General features: G+C 39.8%; 1 protein-coding gene across 2 annotated transcripts in view; it reads right to left on the bottom strand.

Moving 5' to 3' along the window:
• OSBPL10 (oxysterol binding protein like 10) overlaps positions 1–23,141 on the bottom strand; it is a 112,970-nt gene that overhangs the window by 8,995 nt on the left and 80,834 nt on the right. For both annotated transcript variants that reach the window (XM_048301352.1, XM_048301342.1), the window contains exons 7-8: positions 13,755–13,901; positions 6,756–7,239 (exon numbers count right to left, since the gene is read on the bottom strand). In XM_048301352.1, the coding sequence (XP_048157309.1) occupies positions 6,756–7,239; positions 13,755–13,901 (631 nt within the window). The remainder of the gene's footprint in view (positions 1–6,755; positions 7,240–13,754; positions 13,902–23,141) is intronic.

Genomic DNA, 23,141 nt, shown 5'->3' with positions numbered 1-23,141 from the left:
GAACACACTGCAGGAATGCTGAACTACCCAACTCATCCTGGACATGCAGCCAGGAAGAACTTTTACTCAAAAAACGACTCTGGTTATCAAACTCATTAAATGGATGCTATAATAGCATTAAGTTAATAAAGAACAATTGTAGAATCATAGAACGACCTATGTTGGAAGGGACCTTAAAGATCAGCAAGTTCCAACCCCTCTGCCATGGGCAGGGACACCTTCCACTAGACCAGGCTGCTCAGAGCTCTATCCAGCCTGGCCTTGAACATTGCCGGGGATGGGGCATCCACAATTTCTCTGGGCAACCCGTTCCAGTGCCACACCACCCCCACGGTAAAGATTTTTTTACTAATACCTAACCTAAACCTACTCTCTTTCATTTTAAAGCCATTTCCCCTTTTTCTGTCACTACATGCCCTTGTAAAAAGTCTCTCTCCATCTGCCATCCTCCTCTGACTATCCCTGTATGTGCACCCTTTTCCTGTTGGGTGAGTATAGGTTTGTTTTTGTCCCCTGATGGGATCAATAGCTTTTTTTCTCCCTACTTGAGTGGGAGGGACTTGGAGCTGCAATGCTGCCAAGCACATTTAAAATGGAGAGCAAACAGCAGCAGTGACCTTCAATGTAAATATTTAACCACCACAGCAGGTTAGATATTAAAAACTGAACCTGGCTCTCTTGGCAGTATTTTTAGCACTTGGTAGAATATTTTCTGAATTCCTTAAACACCTGAATAAATACATTTTTAAATGAAATGCTATCTCACTTGAAGCATGACTCCAGCTCCATAATTATAGTCTAAAAGAGATTAAAGGGCAGATCTGAAATACCCACAACTTGGTAATACTTTTAGTATTAACCTGTTCTGCATTCCATCGTTTGCAGAGCCCACATACAAAACCTCATTTAAGTGAAGCACCACAAACACCGTGGCTGCACCACCACATCTCAACAGAGACCTGTGCTTCTTTAGGGGAGAGGAAGTCAAAAATTACACTGAGATTCAACATTTGTAACAGGTACCCCAATTTGAACTAACACCCTACCCTGCCAAGTGTCAATCTTGAGAAATTAAAAACCAATTAACTGAAAGCTAACAGTTACTTTACAATGTGTAATTTTAACATCTGCTTGAAAGTATCATTACATTGCAACTGATCTTTAAAAACAACTGCTGGAAAACACGCAGGCCATTTTTCTTCCCTTGCTTCCCTACTGTAAGGGATGATCCATATTTAGTTTGAAAATGGCTATAAGTAAATACCCATGAAAAGTTGTAGAATATTTTCCCATTTTAGTTTTTTCCTCTCACATCAAAGCATTCTTTCAAAAACTCCCAATTCCTTTAAAAAAAAAAATCTAAAGTATTTATAGGCAACAATTACATATGGAAGAATGCACCAGACCAGTACTCTGGGAGGAACAGTGGATTTAGTAATCTAGTTTATTAGAAAAAAAGCTACACAGAAGGGTGAATTTTTTATAAACAAGTTCAAAATATTGAAATTCCTCCTTGAAATGTCCTCAACACCATTTACTCCTCCTTTTTACTACAGCAATGTATTCAGAGTCACACCCCATCCATGACTCCTCAGCCTGCATTAAAGGAAGCGACGGTCCTGGCATATCATTTTCCCAGTTTGACTCTTACGTGTCCCTCACTGATGCTGCAGCTTTGTGAATTGATTTCCCAGTAATACATATTGACAAAAAACCCCAGAGGAGGCTCTGGATCAATAAGCTGCAGGAGAGACATGTGGGATTTAATGCTTCCCACTGCCTGCATGGAGATCAATCTGAACAGCAAATGGCACATGGGACACACGGGGCCTAGGGCAGTTTCCTTGTTTAAGAAGCTCTTCACCCTGTCTGTGTTACTCCTAACACAGACAGAGGAGTAAGTTATATGTGGGATGAGCCCCACACAGGTGTTGTGCATCACCAACTGCCCAGATCCCCACAGGAAAACAGGAGATGCCAGAACTGGGCTCTTAATATCTCAAACCTTCCAGCCAGCTGTGTTGCACTGCTCATTTTTCAAAGACTGGAGCCATTTGCTAAATTAAGTAATGAGTGCCATGCTACAGGAAAACTGTTTTAAAAACACTGGGCTAAAAAATATTAACACAAAAATGAGTACTTAGGGAAATATTTAGGTAGCTCTAATTGCATGGAGCAATCAAGCTTTGGGACTGGTAAATTGAAAAGTCACTAATTTCTCAGTATAGAAATTATAGACCTGTTAACCTGTACATCTGTTAATACCTACACATACATGTATTCTAACAGAAGGAAAAAAAAAAGAGAGGACAAAAACATTCATTGCTTTCTTTTAAACTTACCCTAGAAAGAGCACTGAACCTTTTACCCACCTATCAAATCCCTTCAAGTTGATTTTCAATTTAGAAAAATAATTTTTGGAAGCCTACACCTCACTACTTTTTAAAACATTTAAAATAGCAGAAGTGAAAACACCAGACATAACTAGCCACTTGACAATACAGAGCAATCCATTTAAATGTACTTTATGCTCTCTACAAAATTAACCCATAAATCAAAGATGACACTTTCTGTTAGATTTTGCTGCTCTGGACCAAAATCCAAGAGCAGAAAAGGAACAGGCACAGCTGACACTGAGGTGTCCTCACCACAGCATCCTTACCCTATAACCAGTATCCATTTGAAGATTCTATGGACCACATAAAAAAACATTAAATATTTACACTGGCTTTCCCATCCTTTGCAAATTTAAATCTTAATGTGATCCTATTCATTACATCCTCATTTCCCCCCTCACTCTTTCATTAGTACATAATTAACATTTACCAGAATTAGGGGCTGCATACGAAACATAAGTTCTTTTATGCAAAATACTCTTTTCTGTTCAGGGCAGCTTTCTCAAGAGGAAACTCAGTGCTGACTATTCTGAAGAATGGGGGTTTCGTTATACAGCAAAGAAAAAGTTGCAGCATTTCATCAGCAAGCCAGATTTAGACCCCTCATAACCAGAGATAAAGAAAGGCTAGCACATAAAACAGCTCCTCACATGGATTCCCAGCAGTGCTCTCCCATTTGTTCTGCATCTCTGCAACTGATTCTTACTTGGAATCAACAAACAAAAACCACCAACAGGAAAAAAAAAAAATCTTAGTCACTTTGAGGTGCAACATACACAAAAAGTTACACCACTGAGATACTGAGCTGTACCCTTTGTGTGCCAAGACCATACCATCCTTAAATCCCCTAATTCTTTAAATTCCTTTATAAGCCTTTGTACTTCCATGACATTCTACGTCAGCTTCTAATAAAAAGCAACATGCTCTATATATCTAAGGACTTTCTATAAAAATATGATTCAAAGCCCCCACAGACACATTACCATTACCATATTCCTTACACACCATAGCTCCAAAAATTCAGTACTACTTTATTTCTGCAAATAGCCAACTGCAGTAGAAAAAGCTTCACTGAACTGTTGGAAGGACACACACAGAATTGCTCAGTAGAGAGCCATGTTTCAAAATGCACCACAGCTGCTTGTATTCAACATTAGGCCACAATGAAGTTTCTGGTCATCATCACAGAATCATCACAGAATGGCCTGTGTTGAAAGGGACCTTAAAAATCATCTTGTTCCAAACCCTCTGCTGTGGGCAGGGTCACTTTTCACTACACCAGGTTGCTCAGAGCCCCATCCGACCTGGCCTTGAAAACTTCCAGGGATGGGGCATCGGCAGCTTCTCTGGGCAACCAGGTCAAACAGAGCTGTTCTGATGTATCTGACTAGAACAAGATGGTCACTCACTACCACTAAATTATCAAAATCATTAATTACAGTTCTCTGATGCTCTGTTTGGAAGGATTCTTCTTCCCTCTTGTATATTGATTAGTACTGATTTAATCTGTAGTATAATGAAACTAATATTGAACCAACACCACGATTATTTAACACAAGTCTCCAAATGGACACATGTATATCAGAGGTATCAAGGAAACTGTCTTTCAAGTAACATGATGCCACACTTAAACTCCTTACTGATCTTACAAAAAGTCAAAGGCCTCCACATGTATGTAATTTAACTCCAGCAACAGGCAAGAAAGGACTGAATGCTCATAATAAGGGGAAATTTAGAAAAAAAAAAAAAAACGAGAAAGGGACAAGACAAAATCCCAACAACAGCACGTGATTACTCTGGTCATGCAATGCACAGTAGCAAAAAAACCCCACAACAATCAAAACCCAGAGATTTTGATGATCTATGAGATGTTACTTTGTCCCTCATCAAAAGCAGGATCAGTGATACTTCATTCCCAAGAAACTCACTTTTAACAGTTTAAAATAAGATTATACAACCTTACTAGCCAACCTTGGTGTGTGAAAGTTTCTCCAAGGAGCTAACTTTAGTTTCTACCTACCTAAAGTAGCTTCAAATGCCTTCTGACTAACAGCTCCTTTCCACAGCCTAACTCACTAACTTTGCCAGACTAACTCACCCCCTATGAAATGTTTCAACTCCAAAATGTCCCTAAACACAAGGAAAAAATCTCCAAATTGTATTTCACACTAAAAAATTATTAGGCCCTGCATTACTAGGCATGTAAATACAGACTTAGGTTTCCCACACTTAGTCCATCCGTTCCTTTTTTTCGGTTCAGCAATCAATTCCCTGGTACTCACACTCATCTCAATCTACTACAGAATTTATACTTCTGCAGCACGTAAGAAAGAAGCATCTGCAGTAGATTCTAATTTTTCCACAGTTTGACAAATCCACACACCATCTTAATCAGGAAGACTTCCCTGGACCTAAAATAAATAAACAAAGAAATTAAAGAAAGTGCAGTTTCAAGTGGAGGAACTGCACTGCAAACCCAGCATTTTAAACTGAGGCTGTCAGGCTTAGGCTGGCTGTTTTCAGATGATGGAAAAGCCTCAGTGGTACAACTTCTTGCTGCCATTGCCAGTCCTCAACATGCAACAGAAATGCTTGGGCTGCACTGGAATGTCTCCATCACTTCCCAGAAATGCTGTCACCATGAAGGTACCTGCTTTTGCTCTGCTTACATGAACAAAAAGATGAATAGTAACTACGAATTGGTGAACCCAGACCTCCTCCCAGGACGCGCATCATAAGGACAGCAGCAAACCTTGGAATAAAAGAGTTTGCGACTGCAGATGTTCCCCAAAGCCTGCCTCCCCTCCTGGGGTATCTTCAGGAGCATGAAAAAAAGAAAAGAGTATAGGGAAGAACTTATTCTCACAAGCACACATTAAACAATCCTTGGGGTGAGTAAGCAGTTAATTCTTAGACCCTTTCTCTCTCAAAACCAGGACACATCAGGACTTTGAAGTCTTAAATAATCCCCACAGTAGACACCCCCAATCCCTGGGAACTGTGTGCGCTAGCAGCAAAAGAAAGAAATTTCCCTACTCCTACATAATCATAAGTGACTTTGTGTTTCATTTTATTTCCATTAAATACTTCCCTTCACTGAGCAAAAGAGTACTAGAAATTAACATGTACCAGAAAAATGCAGAATGTTAAGCCAATGACTCAGGCTGGCAGTAGTACAGGCAGGAGACAGACAGAAAGACCAATTTCCCTTCTGACACTCCCTTCCCAACTTCCTCAACTCTGTATTCAAAGCAAAACACCTAAGTCATAGGAAGAAGGAAACAGACGTGCTAAGATAGACTTAATCACAAGGACATCAAAACCAGCAGTAAGGAGGTTTCATATCTCTTCTACTAAAAAAGGAATATGTTGCCATCAGAGAAGGAGCTACTGTAGTCCTTTATGCTGGTCTTTAGTTTTAGATAGTGGAAATAGCAGAAGACACCTGTATTTTTTCACCATAATTATTCTGTTGCTATTAATAAGCAAAACCAAATCACTGCATTTCCCACTCCACTTTTTCACTACCTTAAATATCATAGTATTTAACATAATGGTGACAAAAAGAAGCAAGTTGTCCTCATACTTCTGAGACTACAGTCTAAAAACTAGTTAAGGCAAAACACTAAAATCCATACATAGGATGTTACCCTCAAATGGCCACAGGGAGTTAAATTGCTTTTTCTCACTGCATTAAGTGTCAGTGACAACACTGGTACAGGTGTGTTTATTAGTTCAGATAACCCATTAAGGATTTGTTATGATTCCCCATATTTCTGAACTCAAGTTGAGCCAATGACTTATCACAATGCAGATTGCATATATATGATACATAAAACCAGGATTTATACCTCTATATGTGACTTTATAGAAAGCTTGTGAAAATACACTAAGTTTGCAAACACTATAGAAATCATATTTCTCTGCAGAAACTATGAAAAACAAATGTCAGGCTTATGTAAAAACGCAGTTTTCCTCATCGCTTTGTTCCAGTTGTGAACACCAAATCCCGTATTACTTTAAAAGTGAACAACACAAACAAAAATATTCTCACAGAATATACTATCATTTGTCATTTGTTATTGTAATTTAATTATATCTGAGGTCTGGCCATATATATATTAACAGACTCTCATCAATATAAGCACACATTTATACATGTAATGTGCATTTCACATTCTGTCTGCACAGCAAAAGGTTATACGAACCCTACAGTTTTAATTCCAAACTTCACAAAAGCAAACAGTCATAAGGTTCAAATGAAAGGTCAGAGGGAGAGCAAGCAGGGAAACATTTGGATTTCCACTGACACCCAGAAATATTAGCTCAAAAAAAGCAGAATAAAAGCACATTTCTTACCTTCACCTACCATAGAAACACCTATTGACATGCCCATGAACTTGCTTTTGGTCCATACGTGAGCGTTCACACACATTTTCTTCTCTTTGCACTCACAGTAAAAGCAAGATACTGGTGGGTGATGAGACACTTGTTCAGCTACAAACCTCAGCTTGTAGCACGTGGACTGGTCCTGGCCAAGCTCCTTGGCTGAGTCCTTAGAAACCGTGGAGGCACCGTTAGTTCTGAATGCTTTCACTTTATCTTTAGGCACATCCCACGAGCAATGAAACGTTTCACCAATTATAGGGTTATAGGGCTTCTTGGCAACTGCTCCCTTTCGGCCTTCGTGAAAAGCTGTTAGATAATACTCCACAAAGCAGATAATTCTTTCCTCGGGAGTGGCTCCAGCTGCAATTGACAAAAACAGGTCTGGATGGGCCATGAAATTTGCATACATCTCCAGCAGGGATCTTTTCTCCAAAATAAATGTTGGAAGCACTACCTGTATGCAAAGCAGACAAAGGCAGATATGATTTCCCTGTGATCACACTACGGGGGGGGAGAGAACAGTTAGGACAGCTGTAATTCTGACCCTGCCAAATTTCCAGATAGCATATTTTTCTCCCATGCCACAACAATTTAATTTTCTTTGCAGTGTAAATAATGAGTGAAGGAAAAAGCAGTGGCCTTGATACCCATGCACGCTACTTCCTATGTCATTATGACTTTCAAGAGCAGCTCGCAAAAGGATGGGCTGTTCCACTCACATGGAAATCCACCTTTTCCTCTCCTCTCAGTTAACAAACCAGCCATTGTTTTCCTTGTTTACAGGACACAAAAACATACTTTGATATAAACCAATCTACATCAAACATCAACAAACCAAACTAATCATAACCCTCCAAAATGGGAGTGGCACGCCCTCCCAAACCACTAGAAGATGAGTATTTTATATGAACATACATATCACCAACCTCTAAGTGGTAGAGAATGGAAGCGGGACATCTATCCCTTCTGTCAAACATCTGTGTTCCATATTTCACTCCTGGGCCCCTGACTACCCCTGTATGGTATACACGGATTAAATTCCTTCCAGCCTCTAACAAACCAACCCAAGGAGATCAAACCATAATCAAATCATAACCAAATCTCAGGTCTATTTCCAAGTATAAAACCATTCCAATGACCCTTCCCAAGAGGCTATAGGCAAGAAAACACTCCCCATTTGCCCTAGAGTGTCATCCCTTGTCATGTCCCCCCCAACTCCCAAGTCAAATCCCATGCCATCCCTAAGATCTCCTGTCTCCCCCAAGCCCATGGCACATCCCCTCAGTTTTAGATGGTACCATGTTACTGTGGTGGGCCTCTGCATGGCTTTGCTTTATTTCACACAAGTTGAAATAAAAACTGCACAAACCATTACTTTCATATCCTGGGACTAGAGAGGCTCCCGTGGGCCCAGAATAAACCTGGGGCTGAGCACGAGGCAGTCTGCCCTGGAGGGAGCCAGCCCCAAGTGATTTGGATAGAGTCTCAAGTGCCTTCTCTAGCAGATGCTGCCGAAGTCACTCACTTCACAGTAACACTTTGTTAGAAGCTTCCAGTGAAACATCCTGAAGGGCACTGCAAGACAAACAAGGGCTACAGACCATAATTTCTCTCCCTTCTTTCTCCCTCATGCTCCTCTGTTGTACAGGACTGTCCCAGGGGAGCTCAAAGGTTGCTCTCGCATGACCAAAAGCAACTTCTGGCACACACAAATCTATCTTATGTGAATCCAAGTGGTTCAATGATGCCAGATGCAAACCAACAGCTGTCCTCTATTACAGCAATTCTTCTGCTTTCCTCTTTAATTCTTCATTGCATTTATTTTTTCCCTTTCCCAAAAGCAAGGGTTATTTACAGCAGGCAGGGAGCCACTATGTCACAAACACATTTGCTTTCGCCCTGCTGCCCCAGCTTGCTATTCTAACTGGGACCAAAGCACAGATCAGCCCTTTCGGGTCCTAGGGATAATGAAAAAGAAGCTGTCAAACTTTTATTAATCATTCAACCCTTCTCAAAGAGAATTTGTAAACATGAACAAGAATTCCAGTCACAGCAGCTCAAACAGAGCCTTTCCACAGCAAGTCACGGAACCTCCCTGCAAAAAGAGAGAACTGCTCTGGTTGGTAACTTATCTGCTTGTTTGCTCTCTCCTTCTGTATTTTATATTTACACACACATGGTCCTTTATAGGCTAATCATTTTTACAAGTTTAGATATAAATCAAGCAAATCTCCATCTGTAATATTCCTCTGACTCTCCTCTCTAAGCCTTGAGGACTCCACATGGTTTCTGCTACCAACCTATTGAGGCCCTGAATGATGGAGGACCTTAATTTTACACAGTGTGTCAGATTATTGAGTGCTAAAGGCAGCCTACAGTCCTTATGGAGGTGTAACAGTGATGGGCTGAGAAGACTGGTTTTCAAAAGTGAAATCAAAAATTTTGGAAGGCAAAGTGGAAAGCCAGTAAATTTTCTTATTGTTAGCTCTTTAAATAATTCCATCTTACTTGCAGCATTCTCATTGTGACCAAATATTCATTATCCAATACAATCTTTAAAAAAATGCAATTCAGCAGTTGAGATCCTCAATTCAGGATCTCATTTTCATATAAATTGTACACTAAAAGATCAGGTTATCAGAGGGGAAAGTGACAGCAGAACATATTCAAAAATCTCTCATAACTTGTCTAGAAATACCAGCAGTGCCTATCGTGAGTTCACTGCAGAGACTTGAAAGGGCAAACTCATTTGAATAAACAGCACTCTGCATCTCGTTATGTCCAAGTGCCCGCCTCTAAAGACAGTGACTTTTATTAGCACAAATAGAGGAGAAGAAAACTGCAGACCATACTTCAGATGATGCAGATTTTATGGTACAACACTGAGACTGCCGTGGTTTCATCCCACTGATGTGGTCATAGAGCCTTGGTATTTCCTCCTAGATGTGTGCTTTGCTTACAGCTTCACCAACACTGCCACTAAAGGAGATGTGATGAGTCACTGGACTCTTATTATTGAGTTTCAAGAATCAATTTAAATTCTGAATAAGGCCTGAACTCCAGCTCAAATGATCTTGATTTAAAAGCCCAACTAAGCTGGAAACTACACCCTTAATTGTGGCAGGAAAGGATCCATTCAGCAACTGAATTGTTTCCACACAAGGAAGCAGAACTATGAAATAAAAATACTTGAGTTTTAAAGCTTACACAACTGCAGTATTAAAAAATATGCCTACAAAACACTGCCTTTTACTAAATAATCTCATAGCCTCAAAGCTTCAATATGCAACACCACCACACACTAACACAGAAAAAAAAACAAAAAACAAAAAACAAAAAAAAAAAAAAAACAACAACAAAAAAAATACAATCAATTTTTTTTTTTTTAATTTGCCTTATCTTGATTTCTGCAGAAATAAGAAAAATAGAAATAAACAAATTTGGAAGTGTACAGCATTCTTCTTGCCAGCACTGGGCTGTCATGCACTTGTGCTAGCACTCTAGCTTTTAAAGGAATGAGGTTTTCAACTCTTCTGCAGCCAGACAGAACGAAGTGTCCAGAAAAATACACTTAGGACCTATGTTCTTTATACTGGCTTTGGACAGGACTATGAGTATTTTTTTAATTGCATAAGGAGTCAAAACTGACTAATTATTTCCTCTGAGACAATGCCAGTGTGACAACCAAATGGACAAAAGAAACTGTCTAGAATAAATACCAAGTTGCTGGAATTTGAAGCAAAAGACCTCCTGACTGCATTCTAAAATGCTAGAATAATCTATTCTTATTCTTTCTCAGGCTTCAGATGAAAAGAAAGCAGTTTAAGGGGCATTCTTCCATTTTCGTGGAGGTTAAAAAGACAATACTGGTTCAAAACTTGATTATAACCTCCTAGGTTTGAATTCACTTAATTAGATCTGAATGCAACTGAGAAAAATGAGCACGACTCCTTAAGAACAGAGATCTTTATCCCCACTACTACGTACTGTGAGGAAAAACATGGGTGTCAGCACCATTCCCTACTTTTTTCAGAAATCCAACCAAGGTACCTCATGCTGAGATACCCTTCTCTCCGAAGTGTAAAAGCTTTCTTTTCACTGTCATCGGTGTCATTGTGGAAATAAAACAAGCTATTTTCATGCCACTTATATTTTTAAATTACAAGGTAAAAGTATATTGGCAAGCAAAGTAAAAACTTATGGCATCGTAAACACACCACAATGTTAATTTACAACAGGCTGACATTCTGCAGAATTACTGGCAGCCCTTTTACACAGAATGGCAACCCTTTATTTTTAGCACATATTAAAACTGTGTAAGGAAGGTGAGGGATTGCATGGGAGTGATCACCCATCTGTACAAACTGCTAGCATTAACTGCAATCCATTAAATGCCAATTGCCAGCAAAGGCTGTCAGTGGGTTTTGGCACTATTTTTCACTTTTTAAAAGTCTGAAGAACAAACAACTTAGAAATTTGGTTTTTTCTCCAGCAATTCTAGTTTTAAATGAGGTTGAAAGTCATATCCCAGCCTGAAGTATCAGTTCTGTACCACATTCTACTGCTGTGAACTGCTCCCCACCCAACTCTCTCTAGCAGCTGTTGAAGCCTATTTGGCCACCATAGAGTCTGCCCTGTTCTAGCAAATCCCCACACAGATTTGATACTTCACTGCAGGTATCCTCCTTCGCAATAATTTTACTCTCTAACTCCTCACTAAAAGGCACAGCAGTAGGACACATTCCAGAAGTGAAGCACCTCCACGACATTAAATGCGGCTATCTTCACTGTGGGAAACTGCTGTCAGCACAGCATGGCTGACATAAGGAAAGGCCATGGCTAACATAAGGAAAAGATGCTGTTTCCTCTGATATGGAATGTGAAGGTAATGCTCATGCATCCAGAACCCAAAGCCACCAAGGGCTCAGAAAAAGCTGTTTGTTCATGTGAGTATCATGCAGCAATCCGTGGCTCATGGAATGAACCAAGGCACAGGAAAATGGAAACACGTAAAAACATCCTCTCATATCAGCAACTACTGTGCCACTTCCAGCAGAAGGTGATGAGCATCAAAGGTGTTCCAAAACCTGACTTCCAGAGGAATAATGAAAAATGGGAAGAAGTGCAGCCAACAAACCCAGATTTACTGTCACATGTCAATGGCCCTAAGGGCCTCATGTCAGTAAGCAAAGTTGATAAAAAAAGCAGCCAGCTGTCCTGTATTTTTTTTTTTAATCCTCAAAATGGGCAGAAAAGTGATGTGCACATGTGGCATGTCTCATTAATACTTATCATATGTGTATTCATGCATCACACAGACTGCGGACAGATCTAACTGTGCCATATGCCTGTTTCTCTTCTCATTTCAACGTTTTCCATTATCTTTAGAAACTGTGCTCTAAGAACACTACGTAAGAAACGGGATATCATGTATGTATTTACCTTCATATTTTTCTTGTACACTTCTCTTATTCACAGGAATTTCTCTTATTCACATTAACTGTGTGTCTCTAGGTTTTGCCTACTCCACCGTGACAAAAAGCTGACAGTGGAGATCAGGAAAGAAAAATCTTGTTCTTTTCCAAACACAAAATGTTTTGAAGACACAAGAACCATGGATAAGAAATCTTAGTCTAGTTTGAACATTATAGACTCAAACAGCCTTAGAAAACCAACATAGAAAAGAGGAAGCGTTAAGAAAAAGCAAGAATGTAAGAAAAACAGAACCAAAACTGAACTGTATATAACCCCAGACATACTAAAAAGTGTCAGGTATAAATTATTCAAAATGAAATGATGAAACTTTTGTTCTATTTAGAATAAAACATTAATTTCTGTGCAGCTACTCAGCAACAGAACACAGGATTGCTCAGTCTTAAAAATGTAATTATTTTAAAACTCTGTCAATTGTTCCAGAGGCAGCAGAAAAAACTATATTGAGAAAACCTTATTTTGTAAGAAAGTTACAGTTCTTGATTAATATGTAAGACCAAAAGAGAAGCAGATAAACTCCTCAGAATATCAAAATGCCCATGAGAACAACTTCCTGCAAAGCTACTTCATGTGGCAGAGAAATTCTCTGGTCCTCCCAAACTTTGTATTATTTGTGGAGAGTGTCAGAATGAGCTCTTATTTGTGAAAAGTGGATTACAGGGGTTTTATTTGGGGGATTTTTAACTAGAAAACCATTGCAGAAGGAAAGGATATTCCGTATATTAACAAAAATCGGCTTGATTATTTATTAAACCCCATGACAAGGTTTCTGGAATACAGACTATTCAAAAAGAAGCATTCCCTGTTTCCTTAACATCCACCTCATTTCCAAAACTCTATGGACTTATGGGAAAATTTCTCAGACACTGTAACTTCTTTGCTCATATCAGTTTGGATAAGCTTGTGACAATACTGGTTCTAGGACTGGAAGAATGCACAGGTTAAACTGGTGAGCTGCTCAACACAGACAAGAACTGATTCACTAAAGACTGTAATTTCTTTACCATCATGGGTTATTTTTTTGAAGCTGACATGCGATTAAACTGAATCCAATCCACAAAGCAGTAATGTGAACATGTATGTCCTTCATCCATACAATTGCCATTATTGTTCCTCACACCCCCAGAGCACCATGAGATACATGTGGGTTACATACACAACATATGGTTACTTTGAAAGATTTGCAAAAAAATAAGCAAGAGTTTCAGAGGATTTTTCTTCTTTTTTCTTCCCCTCCCCCTCCATCTCTAAAATATCTAATGTGGTCACTTCACGTGAAAGCCTGCCTAGCAAGAGACAGCAGTCCACAGCTCTCTGGGACCCCACTTCTATAAAGAGGAAAACTTCCCTGTCCACAGGGACAAAACGCACTCACAAGAACCAGATGTGCGCGCGCGCACACACACACACACACACAGAGAAATTGAGAAGAAGAAACACTAATGAGCAAATATAAAAGAAATACAGTGTTCATACCCTGGTAAGGTCCATGCCAAGTTTGAGCTGAGAGATGAGATGGAGAATTACACTACGTTGATCATCCATGACTCCTAAATCCTCCTCTTCATTATCTTCAGTATCTGTCATTTCATCTTCAACTAGGATCAACTCAGAAGCTGAATGCTGAAATGAAAAGAAACGTCACCATCTGGACAAAAATATAAAGAACAGGAATTTTTCCCCCAGTGTATATGTTTAAAAATGGAGCTGTCTCAATGGAACTGAAGACAGCCTCTGTTAAAATCAAGAAAAGATACAAATTCAAAATAAATAAAAAATGCAGTGATGGGTTCATATAGCATTTTGATCCTTTTCTCAGAATGAGAGTACTGAGTATGAGATGCTAATTTACACATTCTCTTCTCATATTTATATTGCAGTGATGCCTGATAAAACTCACAGCATATTTAAGTAGTAAGTCATCTTTTCATTAAATAGAAGTACACAGTTGAGAAGGAGTCTTCAAGTTTGTTTAACAAATCTCTCCAGCAAATATTCATGTCGTACATAGATGCTGCATGACCCGATTTCACACAATTTTTTTTCCTTTCTCTATCCAATTTCAAAGTCAGATAGTTTGGAAAGTCAAGATATTAACTAAAGAAGATAAAAAGACAACTATAATTAAAGAACACACCTCTGCAAAAAACCCAAAGACATTAGATTTTGGGAAATAGACCCAAGCCATAACTCTTTATGACTATTGCAACACTTCACCACCTCACAGCACAATGCCAGTGCTGCTGAGTTTCCAAAAATACAAGCTGAATATCAATAGACAGGCACCATGCCAGTCCCTTCAAGAGGAACTTTACAGCAAAAAGGATAATGACTTGTGATATTTTATTTTTCCTCAGGGTTTAGAGTGTATTACTAACAATAATCCAAACAGGTGGTAGTTACTTTGTTCAATCCATTGAAACCACTCTGCAAGCCTTCCAGATATGTATTCAAGTAAGCTTTTTGTACTTCAAGGGAAAAAAAATTGGGTTATGTAGATGAAAAATTACAGCCCAGCATGTCATTATTGCCCAAAGATTCCGTGCTGTAAATGAGACAACACTCCCTGCAAAAGTTAGCATGCTTTCATGTTAAATTGTATTTCTGCAGAAACAGCTAGTTCATTACATAAAACAAGAAATTCTTCATCTCACTGTGGAAGCCTACGCAACTGAAAAGTTTCACTAAAACCAGCTGATATCCAGAATTAGGTTTCAAAGGAGTATTTCTGCATGATCACATTAGAGACCCCTCAGGTGAACTGCAGAAAGGAGAGTTTCTTTGAAATTCAGTTACTACAGAGGTTTCCAAGGTTTGAATAAAGTACTTTCTCTTTTTTTCTTAAATTACATAGATGTTTAGGTCGCTATTCCTAAAAGAATAGCTACTTGGTGAAACCCAAGGACATCGGCAAGACACTTTACAGTTGCTTTATTTAGAAAGTAGAATATGTAGATTACATAAAACAGGATCTGGTGAGCTGTAACCTCAACAGCTTGGAGCTTTTCAAAAGGACAAAACCACACTTTCTTCTTCCCACTCCCTCAGAAAATAAAAGGAGAGAACGATAAGCCCTTTTCTCCTAAAATGCACAGCATTATTATCCAACCAACGCCTCACTGACAAGTTCAATTAACATAAACCCTGACAACCTCACACAAAATTATCAGTCGGGGAGGCATAAAGCACCGAAGCCCAGCTCAGTTGTACAGGCTACGATTCTTTGGAGGGAGCACAGAAAGAGCAGTATCAGAACTTACAGGAGATGCTTCCACAGGAGGCTTCCCTTTGATCCAGCTTGACCTCATTGAGAGCACTGAGCTACAGAATCTGCTGCTTCTGTTACTGCCATGAACCGAGCTTGCGGCAAACAAGCTCCAGCAGGAATTAAGAGCGCTACAAAAAAAGCAAGGGAACCTCCCCTCCTCACTCCCACCCCCTCTTTTTTTTTTCTTTTTTTTTTTCTTTTTTTTTTTTTTTTGGCTATCTGAGGGCTTGGAGAGTGTGCACCGGATGGCAATCTGCTCCTTACATTTCCAGTCACATGGCATTGAGATCAGTGAGCTTAACTGCACGCAGCTCCAACTGGGAAATGGTGCTGCTGTTCCCAGAGGACATCCTGATCGGCGCTTCTCCAGGAGGGAGGGGAAGGGGCACAAATGTGTGTGAGTGTGCACAAGCATGAGACAGAGAGAGGACAGAAAGAGAACATGCTAGCAGGTAATGCCCTTTTACGTGAACATATAACAGCTGCATAGCCTTAAGTTGTTAACAGCATCAGAAAACAAATTACCCATTACCAGTCTGCAGACTAAATCATATACTAAGAATTTTCTTTTTCTCCCAAAGATTGCATGTTCACCCAGGGCCATAAAATCCTTTCTTTCTTGATGAAATAGGTTTTCCTTGCCTCTTAATTGTTACTAACAAAATAGCAACCAACTCAGAATATTCCGTGAAACTGCCTCTCTGCTACCCTACAAAACATCCACGGTCAGAGCAAGCCACCCAATGGACACTTTGGGTGCTCAGGAAAGCAGCATTTGCATTGCTGTAAATGAAAGCCTTTCTGCTCATCAGGGAGGATGAGTACAATGTAACATTAGAATTAGTAGTGTTTAGTAAGCACACTGCGCAGACTAAAATTTTAATTAACTATCCCTATTCTAAGGACTTGTGCAAGGTCACAAAAAAACCGCAACTCTGCTATTACAGTCATCAACATACTAGTGACCTTCAGTGAATGACATACAGACAACCGCTCTTTTCTCACTTTCCAAGGAAAAGAATTTAAGGAAGGAGTTTAGAATTTTTGTTACAGGAACTGAAGAGCAGTCATCTTCAGCAAGCAATATCCTTTCTGTATTTCCCTCTCTCCTCATTAGCTGTTCTAGGTAACTATTAAATAGGTTTTTAGGAGCACATAAACTAACTAACACATAGTTCTGTAACTAACCCATATTTCTTTAACTAACACATATTTCTTTAACCAACATGTAAGCACCACATGGTGTGAGTGGACACGCAGTCACAAAATACAAAGTTAGTGTATCTTTAAAGTGTCATAGAAGTCCAGCCATTCTTTAATTCTTTTTCTTTCCATGAAAATAGCATGCAGTTTAGTAGTATCCAATGTGTAAGCATTCAGCAGAATGCAAAGGATTATGTTGAGTGATTATCCTTTAACGGCAGATTTTCTGCATTACCAGACACAAGACTTTTTTTTTTATCTCCTCCTGTAAAATGTAACTGCAAAACTGGCCTAGGAAAGCAGCGACCTGCTCCACTCCTGTGTGGTCAGAGTATAATGTAAAAGCTACTGAGCTGTGCACTGCCCAGCCTGGGAACAAATACAGCTGTGCACAGCACAGCCTGGCTTAGGTGCTGACCCTGAGAAATCCAATACTGAACCAGTTACAAACAACCACAAAAAAGGGGTGTATATTTAGAATCACTTTAATCAAAATCAGTTTCCAATACTGGGCTGAAGCACCAGCATTTTTCAGAAACATGTGAAGAGAAAATAAAATATAATTTCTAAAAATCCCACAAAGAGATGCACTTCAAAGTTGAAATGCCAAAGACATGAAAATACACACTGGCAGAGAGCTATTTTAAACAGGTCACCTCATTAGAACTGGGATCGATTAATTTAGAGAGGTCATCTGCTGGGATACAAAACGGATGTTCTAGTCAGCAGTCTCCACCAGAAAACATGCTGATTCTTTTTTAACAGATGAAACCTGTAAAGGTAAGAAATTGTTTCTGAAGGAAACATTCTGCATTTTAAAAAAATGCCTTTAGGAAAAAGACACTTTGACCAGCCTGGGATAGAATCACAGAGTCAAAAGCTACACTTCTGTGAAAGGGCAAATGTGCCTCCATCCTTCTAAAGCTTCTTCCACAAGTTAATTTTTCAAATTAACTGCTGTGCTGGAAATTAACTGTTAGGTAATTAATACAGATATACAGCTCAGAGCTTCATTTTCCAACATATTTCACAAACCATTTCATGCAACAACGCTGTCAAGAATCACCTGGGTCTCATCTTGTTTATTTGTTGGAGGGGAAGAATGGAACATGGAGAATCACAGCCTCATTTAGGTTGGAACAGACCTCTTGAGGTCTTCTTGTCCCACACCCTGCTCAAGCAGGCACACGCAGAACCAGTTGCCCAGGACGATGTCCAGCTAAGTTTTGATTATCTCCAAGGATGGAGACTCCACAACTTCTCTGGGCAACCCATGCCAGTGTTCAACTCTCTCTCCATGGCAAAAGTGCATTTTCTGATGTTCAGACTGACTTTCATGTGCCCACTGCCTCTTGTTCTGTCACTGGGCCTCATACCACTGATCACAACCCTCTGGCCTGGATTGTTCAGGTTTAAATCCACCTCACTGCCCACTTACCTAATCCATACCCTGTCCGCTTGTCTGTAAGGATGTTAGGGAAGAAATGGTCAAAAACCTTACCAACATTAAAGCAAACAACATCCACTGCTCTCCCCAAAAGCACCAAGCTAGTCACTTCATTGTAGAGGGTTATCATGTTGGTTAAGCGTGATTTTCCCTTTGTAAATCCATTATGACTAGTCCTAATTTCCCTCTTGTCCTTTATATTTTGGAGATACTTTCCAGGGTCAGTTGCTCCACCACCTTCCAAGGGACCAAGGAGAGGCTGACAAACCTGCAGCTCCCCAGATGCTACCAGAGCATCCAGAGATGTTCCTTCTTGCCCTTTTTTAAAAAATGAATGACATTCACTTTCCTCTAGTTTTCATGAACCTCTCCCAAACTCCATAACCTGTTAGAGACCCTGGAGCTGTATATATGCAGCTTAAGTGCTGCTTAACTTGTTCCCCCTCCACCAAGGGTCAGTCTCCCTCCAGACTTCCCCTCTGATCCCAAAAATCTGTTACCAGTAAAGGCCAAAGTAAAGAAGGCATAGCATAACTCAATCTTTTCTCCACCCTGGTAGTAAGCGGAGACTACGTATATCCTGACAGGGACGCACTGAGGACCTCATATTCTTCATATAATTACAAAAAAATACTGTAAAAATCTTCATTTAGGCATAAAAACATTTTTATATACTATAAAATGGACTGCAGTCAGGAGCAAGAGGATGAATCTTAGGAACTTTAAACATCCAGATAAAAATGTATCGTTCTGTAATATTCCAAGAGAAGTATTCTTTAAGTCCTTCTACATTAAAAAAATGCAAAAGATTGTAAAAAAAACCCCACTGTATAAAACATATCTGCATCAAGAGAAAGAGAGATAAGTTAGAAGCAATATTAAACAGAATTAGCATTTTCAGACTAGACAAGGATTGTTGTATTTCCCGCAGTCCTCTAATTATCATTGGTTCTAGTACTGCACATAAAAGTCAAAGGCCTCATTTTGATTTTCAGATTCTCTTCAATAATGACATAGGTTTGCAAGCATCATTTACACTTGCATTTGTGTAACTCGAGAGCTGGCAAGCAGGTTTTCTGTGGGTGTAAGATTAAATATAACTCTGTAAGGTCAGGGAGCTTTAGCACATTTACACTAATTTGAGAAATTGGCCCCACAAGATTTTCACCAGTTTCAATACTAAAGTTAGAATTCTTCTTGTAAAGCACATACAGTAAGAACACCCCAAAGCAGTAACATATAATGAGCTGTTAGCTTCTTGCAGAGCTTATCACTGCATCAGAAATGACAAAACTGCACTAACTTGCATGCTCCACTTGTCTTTTCTTCTTCCATTGGGCACAACACATTTAATTGCACTTACTACCAGCTGTAGCATGCACCTGACAAAAAAACATGCAAGCTCAATGCACCCATCCCTCATTAGTACTGATTTGAATCTCAAATGTAACTTGTCCAGAAAGTTGTACTTATTAAAGTATTTTATATACGGACTAGCATATTGTCGTGCTGTTTTGGTGGGCTGACCTTGGCTAGGAGCCAGGTGCCCACCAAAACCACTCTTTCACTTCCCTTCTCGGGGGGGAGAGAGAAAATACAATGTAGGGCTCATGGGTGGTTGAGTTAAGGACAGGGAGAAATCACTGACCCATTACCTCATGGCTAACAGAGACTTGACTTGGGGAAATTAGTTCAATTTATTACCAATCAAATAAAAGCAGGGCAATGAGAAAATAAAACCAAATCTTGAACATCATCCCCTCACCACTTTGTCCTAGTCTTAACTTTACTACCTTCTACCAGCTTCCCCACAGTGCTGCAGGGGAACAGGGAATGGGATTTGCAGTCAGTAATTCACACCTTTCCTCAGGGCAACTCCAGTTCAGACTCTTCCCGGGCTCCAGCACAGACTCCCTCCTGTCAGGGACAGTCATCCATGAACTCTGCCAAAGTAAGTCCTTCCCATGGGCTGCAGTCCTTCACAAACTGCTCTTCCATGGGTCCCTTCCACAGGGTACAGTCCTTCAGGTGCAGCCTGCTCCAGCATGGGTCCCCCAAAGGGTCACAAGCCCTGCAAGGAAACCTGCTCCAGCATGGACTCCTCTCTCCATGGATCCATAGGTCCTACAAGGAGCCTATTCCAGCATGAGCTTCCACAGGGTCATAGCCTTCTCTGGCATGGAGTCCTCCATGGGCTGCAGAGGGACAGCCTGACTCACCATGGTCTGCACCACGGGCTGCAGGAGAATGTCTGCTCCAGCAGCTGGACCATCTCCTGTCCTTGCTCTCCTTCCTCAGTGACCTTGGTGTCTGCAGTTGCTTCTCTCACATTCTCACTCCTCTCTCTGCTATTTGTTCTCCCTTTTTTCTCCCTTCTTAACTCTGTTATACCAGAGGCACTACAACCATCACTGATGGGCTCAGCCTCGGCTGGCAGCAGCTCCATTCTGGAGCCAGGCTGGCACTGGTTCTGTCGAACACAGAGGAAGCTTCCAGCAGCTTCTCACAGAAACCGCCCCTGTAGCCCCCCCCCCAATACCAAAATCTTGCCACACAAACTCACTGTAAGCTTTAAAAGGAGGAATCATTCTCATATAGAAAACTAAAACTAAACAGAAATTACAGAAACTTTGTTTACTTCAACCTAAATCTTGAAATAAAACAAAGTCTGAAACACTGTGACGACTGATTCCTGAAATCATCCTCATCCACTCACCACTTCTCTAACTTCCAAATGCATTGTCGCTTATAGATTATCAAACCTAATCTTAACTATAAGGCAGTAAAACTTTTTAATATCCAACAAGCTCCTGTATCACTTTATATAAGCTTTTCTACTCTTAAAGAACAGTTCAAATAAAAAAAAAAAAAAATAGAAAATACTCTTCTCAACATTTACCACCACACAATGTAAGCAGAGGAAGGTGAAAAATGAGGTTGCAAAAGTGGTGGTGAAGTCAGGTCATTGCTTGAGCCCTGGCCTCCATCTTAACCGCAGTCTTATTTATGCTTTGCATCTAGTGGCATCTGTGACCAATCACTGCAAAGAATGAGCAGATCAAAGATAAAACCTCGAACACACTGACATCCCATATGCCCACTGTAATGTTGGCACCTGGATACCAAAGTTACAGTGACTTTCAAAGAGACTTAAGGCTGCCCAGTGTTTAAGGTCTGACATTTCAAAGCCCCCTAACGAGCTCAGAAGCAAAGATCTTAAATGGAGAATTTAGAGAGCAGAACTCATTACCTGTGTACACCTTCATTTCATCCTGAAAAAGATTTCTTAAAGGTAGAAAAACAGACAGGCTCAGCACAGCTGCATTTTTCAAATTTACTCTGAGTATTTCATAGGAACTCTTTCCTCTAATGCAAAAAGTCTACCACCTCAAGGGGGAACCCACCCCTTTCAAACCCCAAAACACACACCCACAATCACACTTCTCTCAGCATTCTGTCATTAGAGCTTAGCTCTAACAATGATGAACCAAAATTAAAGTTAACTTTTAAAGTATCGAAGCAAGTAATAGAGGATGAGAACCAAATGAGAAGGATTTTACAACGAAAAAGTGAACACCCCATAACTTACACACACCACCACCCTGGCAAGCAAGAATACCACTTGGTTTTTGTCATCTACATACAGAACCAATCAGCAAGACAGTTACTTTCTCCTTCATATAACAAAGGAAAAACGGCATAATAGGCAGATTTTCTACTTACCTTAAACTATGTATACTAAGAAAAATAATCCAGGCCTATCTGAATAGGTAAGTAACTGCTGTATCTGAGTTTGTGTTCTGACAGCGTGGGGTCAAAGCATTTACGTAACTGCAGATACAGCATTCAGCACTAATAGGTCAAACCAGGTATTATCTGGTAGAAAAAGCTTACATCACAAAAGAATGTCTAGAGAGTGCCCAGAAACTAATTTCTTGCCAAATTTGTTGTATGTGTTTCGCAATTCAGGTCTCCAGAGAAAATAAAATTCTTCTAACTTGGACCACCAACGATTAAAACATCTCTTTTTTGTGTGTATGGATAATTTGTATGTGTTTTGTGGTTTGTTGCTTGGGGTTGTTTTTCATTGAATATGCTAAACACACTTGATGTTCAGAAAATCTCTCCAGCTAGGGACATGCGCAAGGATCAAAGTGTGGCAATGCAAGCAATCTGTCTATCACACAAGATCAATTGGATACAACATGTAATAGCAGAGACATCTACTGAACCAAGAAATACCTATCCTTCTTCAGGAGATACCCCATCACTGCAAAGCAAGCAAGCAAAGCAGAAATGCATCTTGATACTAATACTGCATAGACAGGCTGACATGCAGACAATGCAAGCAAAAAAAATGATCACAAAACCTCTACCTGAGGTGACAAATAGGTCTGCAATCTTTTTCCTTCTCAACAATCTGTCAGGCATCTGGAGACAAGCACATTATCCAGATACTCACCATTTAGAGAGCTTTACTAATGCCTTTTTGTTAATGTTTTGAAGGAGTATCTCTGGGAACAGAAGTCTTTTCATCAATAAAGAACAAGCTCAGAAAAGCTTCCTTTTCCTACACTGCAGATGTGTTTCATTCTGACCTCTGACTATATTTAGGGCTGAACAGAACAATGTAGCAGTGATGAGGACCAGATAATACGAGATTTCAGAAGAAAAAGGACTGGTTTCTTGTTTAAAGAATAGGAACAAATGCATGTAACATGAAACAAAGAGCATCTATGTTTACCTTGCAGTATAGCCTGTGCAAGCATTCAGAGAATAATATTCAAAGCTAACTCTGAAAGTGATTATGTTTAAAAATAAAGAACCAATCAGTGACTAAACATCCTGTTATACAGAGATCCTCATCTGGACTACCTACAGCATTGTAATCCTGTATATATGCACCAAATAATGTTTGCTGGACAACTTTTTCCCCACATGTTCA

This window comes from Corvus hawaiiensis, chromosome 1 (genome assembly GCF_020740725.1).
Source record: "Corvus hawaiiensis isolate bCorHaw1 chromosome 1, bCorHaw1.pri.cur, whole genome shotgun sequence".
Classification (NCBI taxonomy): Eukaryota; Metazoa; Chordata; class Aves; order Passeriformes; family Corvidae; genus Corvus; species Corvus hawaiiensis.
The sequence above is the reverse complement of the archived record's forward strand: the minus strand, read 5'-3'. Positions and strand labels throughout refer to the sequence as shown.